The sequence below is a fragment of the Ursus maritimus genome, unplaced genomic scaffold (assembly GCF_017311325.1).
Source record: "Ursus maritimus isolate PB19 unplaced genomic scaffold, ASM1731132v1 scaffold_8, whole genome shotgun sequence".
In the NCBI taxonomy this organism is placed as follows: Eukaryota; Metazoa; Chordata; class Mammalia; order Carnivora; family Ursidae; genus Ursus; species Ursus maritimus.
In genome coordinates, this window is record NW_024426996.1 from 15,474,897 (window position 1) to 15,483,980 (window position 9,084).

The following is a 9,084-nucleotide window of genomic DNA, read 5'->3' on the forward strand; positions in this document are numbered from 1 at the left end:
GAAAAAGTGCTTATTTTCTTGCAAAAATACTATTTATCTCAGTCTCTACTGTTCTATACATCATATCCAGCATTTAGTACCAAAAAACAAACAAAAAACAAAACAAAACAAAACAAAAAAAAAAACCCACAAGACACACGAAAAGAGAAAATAATTCCTTTCCAAAAGATAAAAGAAAAATAATTCATTTTCTAAAGTTAAAACAAGTAATAAAACCAGAATCTGATGAACTATTACACAAAGAGACTTTAAAATAACTATGGTAAATACACTAAACATAATCTAATAAAAAGGTAAACAGCATGTATGACTATATAAGCTCCTGCAGAGAAATGGAAACACTAAGAATCGATGGAAATACCTGAATTTATTTAAAAACACAGTGTCAGAGATAAGTCTATTGAGAGGCTTGTCAGTACACTTGACAGAGCTCATAAAAAAAATCGATGAACTGAAAATCTATTGGCCTATCTCACATGATTTTGTAACAGAACAGACTGTTCATTTAAAAATATCGGTTCACTTAGTTATACAGATCTTCCATATGTTGGCACATTTTATTATACAATAGTTTTTTGACTACATTTTTAATGTTACCACCAATCTCATTAGAAAAACCTTCAAGTGTCGGGAAACCATCAGGCTGATGGCGATAAATACAAGCTTTCCAAAATTCTTATTTTTGCCTGAAAGCTTAAATTTTATCACTAGCAACATCTACTATCAGTTATTTTTCTCAAAGTAATGGTTCATTCATTTGCAAGAACGTAATGGCCAAAGACTCAATTCTGAATAAGCATAGCTTTTCTGTCAGTTTTATTTTTAAATAAAAATGATGCTCTGTAAAACCAAGTGGTTAGTTCAGCTCATAACTCAAAAACAAGTTACCATCCTCCAGACAAACTTTGTAATTCACTATGCATATTTCCCGTTTCACCAAATGGAGTAACTCCATTACTCTGAGGAGTAACTCCTATCTATGAAATACTAAAAAGGGCATTCTGAGGAAAAAGAGAAATATTTTAGCAATTGAACTGTATGCAAAATTTTTAGAGCTAGAAGTGTACAGGTTTACATAAGTTGGTTTCCTATTAAGTAATTTGAACTAACCTCCCTGCCATCATATCAAGATATTTTTTTAAAGATTTTATTTATCTTTTGAGAGAGAGAGCACAGGTGGGGAAAGAAGGGGAGAGAGAAGGAATCTGAAGCAAACTCCTCACTAAGCGCAGAGCCCAAGGCGGAGTTCGATCCCATGACCCGAGACCATGACCCGAGCTGAAACCAAGAGTCAGATGCTTAACCAGATGAGCCACCCAGGTGCCCCTCACGATCATATTGTTTTCATAACCTGATATTTCTATCACAACAGACCCATTTGCTTAATCATTAGTCAGTTTCAATTCATAAAAAGTAAATAAAATGCATATTAATTTTTTAAAAGATATATACTAAAGGATCAAAATTTCATAAAATTAAATTTGTGTGCTTCATCAAGGACACTTTTAAGTAAAAGTGGGCAATTTTTTAAACTGCAAGTGTGGCAATAAAGACTACAATATCAACAGTCCTGCAGCTTGGCACCATGGCCTTATTCATGCTAAGGCACCAATAATTTTACCCACAATTGCTCTTCCACTATCAGTGCGAATGTCAACACAGTCAAAAAGGCAATAATGTCTTTCTTCTTTTCCATTGAGGCATTTTATTTGCATACACATATTACATCCCTAGAAAAAGAATCCCATGATTTTCCCTCCTGTGTGTTTTCATCTTGCTTCCTCATGGTCCATGATGCCAGCTGAGGTTATCAGTACAATGAAACCAAACTGGCGGGATGGGAGCAGATTAGTCTGCCATTTTTCTAGATCTTTGAGTTGTACATCAAATCTGGGGCTGATCACTTGACATTTGTTTAACTTGCCTGTGATGTTCACAACAATTTTCCCAGCTCTATGATCACCAATGATTTCAAATTCGCCAACGTAACCATGCTTCATTATCCCAGTTAAAAACCGGACAGTGACTGTGGAGCACAATCTAATGAGAACCTGACGCTCGCCTCTCTTTTCAGCATTGTTAATGCTCTTGAGAGCATCTGCCAGGACATTCACAAACACCATTATGGTGGCATGGAAAGATGGCAGAAAGAGGAATAATGTCTTAATATTATTATGGAAATGATTTTGATTTCATCAACCCTTTGAAAGGGCCTATGGGGCTCCAGGCATTGACAGATCATACTTTGAAAGTCACTGATCTATCCCAATTTTTCACAGTACCTCAAACTCAAATTATACATATCTTGGTTGAGAATCCTTCCCCTAAAATTCAGTAATCCTCCTACATTTCCCACTTTGAATAATTGTACCATAATCCAGTTATTCATCAAAGTCTAGAAATAACATCAGAAATTACACTAGAAAATAATCTCTTTTGTCTTCCACTAACATCCATATTCATCCTGTCAACTTCTCCCTGTAGATTGAATCTACTTCATCTATCAGCTCACTACACTATTCCACTTTTATTGTCACAAAGTAGTTCCATATAATCTCGCGTCCATAACACTATAGTCTACTAACAATTACCCCTTCTTCCCGTCTTTCCCCACCCTCCCCCAAGATCAACTTTCCACACTGCCATCAAAATGATCCTTCTAAAATTCAGATCATTTTCTCCAACCTTGGCAAACACAGTAGAATGACACACAAAGTCCTGCCTGAGTGATGCTTGCTTACCTTCATAATTTAATCTTTAACTCACTTACTTGCACATACATCAATACTACACTCCAGCCACAGGATGCTTCATTAAACCCCTGATACATTCCTATTTATTTTTTTAAGACTCACCCAACCAAAACTGATTATCTGCTCTTGAAGATCTGAAGGAGAGGAAGACAACCATAAGAAAAATTAGGAGAAAGAGCCTTCCCAGAAGAACAGGTGCAAAGGAAAGAACACGTGCAAAGGCACAATGGATTGCCCAAAATGTTAGTACTAGAAATTAGGACTGAAGACATGATTACCTTAGAGCCATATTATTTCAGGGTTTTGTTACATGTCGTTGTTATATTTTTGGTAATAGTTTTTCATTAATGTTATGTACAACTCTTAATAAGATTTACCATAATAGAGAGCTACTCAGCAGGAGTGCCTTAATTTCATTTTTAAAAATAATAAGTATAAAAATGCAGGACATCATAATATACTAATCTACCTTTTTATAAATGGTTATTTTTTAAAGAAGATTGGGGGGGTGCCTGGGTGGCTCAATCAGTTATGGCTGACTCTTGGTTTCTGCTCAGGTCATAATCTCAAGGTCCTGAGATGAGCCTCATGACCGGCTCCATGCTCAGCCAGGAGTCTGATTCTCCCACTCCCTCTGCCCCGCCCCCCCACTTGCTCGCTCATTCTCTCTCTCCCTCAGCTAACTAAAATAAATGAATCTTTTTTTAATTAAAATTTTTAAAAAATAAATAAATAAAAAGAGGATTTGGATAGCTCTCTAATGAGATTTTTTTTGAATGTCCTCCTCTTGACCAGAATTAAACCATATATACTACTAACATAAGATTTAAGCAAAACAGACACTTCAGTACAATTCACCAGAAAAAAAAAAAAAAAACACACATTTTTTTCTGCACAGAAAAGAAACATCTATTTAAAAAGTGCCAAAATGTCCTCCTTACTCTGTGCTGTCTTCACTTTTAAGGACAATGGGAGCCATTTGCATTTCTTTAAGTAAATTCTGCTGTTCCCTTTTCTGTGGTTAATGAATGTGTCAGGCAATCTGATTGTCAGCTTTTCTTTTTTAAATACCAGTATGAAGTAATAGCCAGGCACTTAATTTTGTCACACAGTGAATTCCTCTAGAAAAGTCCTATATGTTGGGATACTGGATTCTATTATCCTTCATACTATTAACCAGAAAGACTGATTAATCTACACTTCTGAATATATCCAAAACATTGATAATTATTGCTAATAATAGCATCCCCGATATACTATATCTTGAAATACATAAATAATCTGAATCAAAGGAAGGTTATATTTTAGTCCTTCTTAAAAGGACTCCTGGGTGGCTTCATTTGCTAAGGGCCTGCCTTCAGCTCAGGTCATGATCCCAGGGTCTTGGAATCGAGACCCACACGAGTTCCATGTCAGGGTCCCTGCTTAGCAGGGAGTCTGCTTCTCCCTCAGCCTCTCCCCTGCTTATGCTCTCTCTCTCAAGTAAATCACATCTTTAAAATAAAATAATAAAATAAAATACTATAGAGCTGATCATGTTTTTGCCCAACTTAAGCACTTGTTTATTCTACACCATTGCTTATAGTGAATTGAGTGTTCCACCTACTGATTAGAAAGTTTGTATTCACCTTACAGAGTAAATGTTTTTTGAGGGAGAGGGAAAGGGAGGGGAATATATCCAAAATTACTTGTGTTAGAAGGTAAGACATTGAGGACCTTGGCTTTGGCTGGTAACAAAGCTTCAGAGGAAGGGGAGAGTTGCTTTGTTTAATTTTTTTTTAAAGAAAGATTTGCTTCTTGAATAGTTGGCTTGAGGGTTTTCTTGGTTTTTGGTTTTTGGTTTTTTGCTTGCTTGCTTGCTTACTCCTGAAAGGAAGTTGCAAAAAGGAGAGAAGGGAAGAGAAGAAAGAAGAAGCAGTAGGGCAAGCAAGGCTGAGATGAGTAGAAGTTTTTCACAGTGGCAAGGCAAACAGAGGGTATTTTTTAAATGACATCTATGCTGACAATTAAAGTCATGTGCGTCACAGTAATGTAAACCCTTCTCTGACTCCTCCATGAAATTCTCAGTAAATTCCATTTGCTAACGTTTTGTGGGGATGATTTGGAGTAAGACTCAAAGAAATGCAAATTTCACATGTAGGTCACCATTAGATAACCTGTTCTCAGCATTAGAAGGAGGTAAAAAGTCACTGCATATAAGACCCCTGAAAATTAGCATAAATCTAAATATGGCCTTTGTATTTGCACAAGCCCTATTTTAGTAAGCTCTGGATCCAGGTATACCTATTTGGTCCTGAACTTCAATTTGACTAGTTATTAGCCACTTTGCCTTGGGTAAGCCTGTTCATTTCTCAGAGTCCCCATTTGCTTATCTGTAACATAGACATAATGACAGTGCCCCATTATGTACCTGGCACTTAGTAAGTACCCATTATCTGTTAGTTACATAAACTTTAAATTGCTTAGCAAATGGATTTGCTAAGAGCTAGGGCTCTTGAAGAGCTGGTGCCACAGTGAAAAATATAAACACTTTATTAAAGAAGCATTTTTTGAAATCACATGAAATTTCTTTGAAAATTACGTCCGTCTTGTGTTGTAAGGCAGTCCTATTGTGACTCTCAGTGCCACATGGAAGGGACTGTGATGCTCCAAGGATTTCTTCCTCTCAATCCCTGCCGCCCAGACTGATTGCCACAGGTTGGTAACTTGGAGAGAAATTTGTAGAGCACCAAGGAAACAGCTGGGGCCCAATGCTAAAGCAGACCCCATAGAATGCTGAGTTGCTAAATCAGGCCCATGGGCCACCAAAGCATTCACCTGCTACCACAAGGCTGGTCAGGCCTACAGCAAGGTTGTGTGTTGCCCCAAAGTGCAAGGGAGCCAAGGGTGCCCACCCCTATTACCATTCCTATCTCTGTGTCTATCAGTCAACACTGTTCCAGAGAACTTGAGATGTGTGTACTGCCTAGCGATTCTCCATTGCCTTTCTGGAATGGCTCAAGGGAGTCCTCCACTCTTTGGATTCCTTTTTTCTGTAATATTAGATCTAGCATTAATTGAGCATTCCATCTGCTGATCATAAAAGGCACAGAGGAAGGCATAAAAAGAGAAAGTACGCATCAGTGGCTGACAGCTTACTAGACACTTTTGCACGGGAGACTATCTGATGGGTTTAAATTCAGAAGCAAAAGTAAGTGCCACTTTCCAATTACTAGCCTGGAGCTTTTGTTTTCACTGAACCACTTCCACCTCCTGCATGTCTTCTCTCAATGGTCTTGTCTAAAGACATGACCGTTACGTTAATTAGCTCTGTTTTTTTCTATTTCTTCTTATTAAGATAACCCATCTTAGCAGTACATGGCTAATCATTCCTTCTCATACTTTTGCTAAGAGAAAGTGTTGAAAAGTTTTAGAAGTTCCTTTATAAATGTTAACAACAACCAAAAAACAAAAACAAAAGCAAACAGAGAAAGCCTGACTAGCAAAGGCAAGAGCTAGCTTCACACAGTATTTGCAAGGGTTCTAGATTATGCCCCAAGTGGCTCCATTTACAAACATGAAAAGAATTTCCCACCCTAAGAAAGTAATAATTACAGACAGATTGCACAGACTTTAGGACATAAAGAATCTAAGAGGGATGTATAAGCAAAGGAAAAGAGCATTGGCTGAGATCTGAGGGCATCTATGCAAATTAAAAGGGGCTGGGGAGAAGCAGAAATAGTAGGCTATTTGAGCTAAACTCATAAAGTCATACTTCTGTTGTACCATGAAGATGGCTTCTCTCATCCACTGGGAGTCAAGTGTTATATACTGAGGCTAGAGGTATAAGGTTCTTAAACAAACATTCTCACATGTCTTGAATTTGAATTTTTCCATGTATTCTTCCTTAATACCCAAGGCCCTGGTTGAATCACTGAGGATGTGTAGTAAGGTTGATGTGATTATTATGGCAGTAATGTCACCCTATCCTTTTGCTTCTTCAGGGTCAGGTTGAGTTCCTGGCCAATAATAGGCTTACAAGTTTATGCCAAATAGAGCTAACATAGGCAAATAATTCTGGAAATTCAACGTGATTCCCAAAGGATTCTGAGCACCTGGACCTTTTCAGGGGTAGCCCAAGGAAGCACGTCTGCCACACATAGGCCAAAAGGTGACCTGAAAGTGGATTTTTATGGAAACTCTAGAAAAAAAAATATCTTCAAAATATATGATACAGATAATTTGAAATACCTCTGGACATTCCTAGAATAAACGGGATTTGATTCCAATGCTTACAGAAGGAGGAGCTAGTGTTTCATCCTGTATTCTCTTTGGTGCCATAGCTTCACAAGGTATTCATTTGAAAGATACAAGTCTTTACCCAACTTCTCTTCTTTCCACCCTCCCTCCTCCTCCCCCACCTTTTCTCCTCAAAACTTTATTGACAGTTTACCATTTATAAGTGTACAATGATAATATGAATGTGTAAGAAAATGTGTGAAGGGCCATTTGTTTTCATTCTATTCCATGATGTCATCTTCCACAAGCTTCACAAACACCAAGATTTCTCCAAAGTCCTGTTTCCTCACTGACACCAAAGTTTCAGTATCCACATATAGACTGATGATTTCAAATCTGTACCTTTAGCTCAGAACCCTCCACTGGCTTCAGGCACACATATTCAATTTTAGGGTGGATACGCCATTGCCACTTTTACCTGAACACGTCCAGAAAAAATATCATCTGTCCCCAAAAAACCTGTGGCTTAAGATTTTATTTATTTATTTGTCAGAGAGAGAGAAAGAGCGCTCACACAAGCAGGGGAAGTGGCAGGCTTCCTGCTGAGCAAGGAGTCCAGTGCAGGACTTGATCCCAGGACCCTGGGATCATGACCTGAGCCGAAGGCAGATGCTTAACCCACTGAGCCACCCGGGCGTCCCAAAAAACCTGGGTTTTTTCCTGCATTTCCTATCTTATGGATTAGCATCACCAACCTACTCATTCATCATGGGATGTAGAAGAAATACCAGAGACATCACTGTCATGTCTCTTTAACCTGTTCCTTCTTCTCTTCCCCCACCATCACTGCTTAAAGTCCGCATCTCTTTTCGCCTGGATATTGCGGTAGTGTCATAATTAGTCAGCCTTCCCTCAGTCTGGCCTGCTTCCACTGCTCCTCCCAATTGCTGCCAGAATGATGTTCCTACTATAAATACCATTTCTCACCTCTGCTTGAAAACAGTTGTGTAAATAGCTGTAATTTTCATATTCAAGTTCAAAATTCTTCACTTATATGCAAAGCTCTTCATGACAGGCCCCTATCTACTCCAACCTCTGCCATCACTCCTTCACATTCTTCTTCCTCCTAGCCTGACATCAGTGGATTTATAATTCTTTAAACGGAGACATCTCCACTCAAACGTTTTTTCCTTCCGTTTTCAAGCCAATTCCTACTTACTCTTTCAAAATTCAAATCAAAGGCAGCCTACTTCTGGAACCACTGCAGAATCCTTCATGCTCCCGTTTGATCTATGTTCTCACTGAACGGGCCTCTACTGTAGCCTTTATCTCATAGGACTGGAATAGTTGATTCACAAATCTATCTCTCCCATGAGACTGTAGGTTCCTTCACGTCTCTGTCATACCTGTCTCACTTTCTCTCCCCAGTGTCTAAAACGGTGCCTGGCAAACTCATTCTTTAAAACAGAGCTGATGAATGACTTGTTGAAAGAAGGACCAAAAGCCTGTGCTGCATTCAGCAAAATCCTCAGACTTTACAAAGCACACTCTGAGCAAATATTTGTGAAAAATTTATGTGATAGTTTAGGCCAGGTTGCTTTCTCCTAAGAAGATATCAGCATTTAAGGACATAGGGAGTATTTATCAAGATTTTAGAAGGCGTAGAGAAAGAAAGAAAAGTATTTCAATTAATATATATGAAGCCCAGAAAATTTAATATAACAGACCACGGGGGAAAATAAGCACAAAAAAAATAAGTAAACAGAATACCTTTTAAAATAACCTTCATTCATATTTCTGTATCCTTCTCCTCAGTCACATAAACACAATATAACACTCAAGAGAATTAGAAACTTTGAGGGGGAAAGAATGAAAGTGCAAGTCACTACTCCATAGGATTTTTAAAAAATAAAAAATGTCCCTGGGTTGCCTGGGTGGCTCAGTCGGGTAAGCATCCGACTCTTGCTTTCGACTCAACTCATGATCTCAGAGTCGTGAGGTCAAGCCCCGCATGGAGCTCTGTGCTGGGTTTGGATCCTGTTTAAGATCCTCTCTCCCCCTTTCCCTCTCCCTCTGCCCCTCCCCCTTCCCTTAAAAAATAATAAACAAATAA

At 38.4% G+C, this 9,084-nt stretch overlaps 1 protein-coding gene across 1 annotated transcript; it reads right to left on the reverse strand.

Annotated features, from left to right (window-relative positions):
* Nucleotides 1–1,658: 1,658 nt before the first annotated feature.
* Nucleotides 1,659–2,123, reverse strand: LOC103676942 (40S ribosomal protein S15a-like). The gene has a single exon (XM_040624840.1). It carries the CDS (start codon nucleotides 2,121–2,123, stop codon nucleotides 1,770–1,772), a length of 354 nt encoding a protein of 117 aa, XP_040480774.1. The 3' UTR covers nucleotides 1,659–1,769.
* Nucleotides 2,124–9,084: the final 6,961 nt, after the last annotated feature.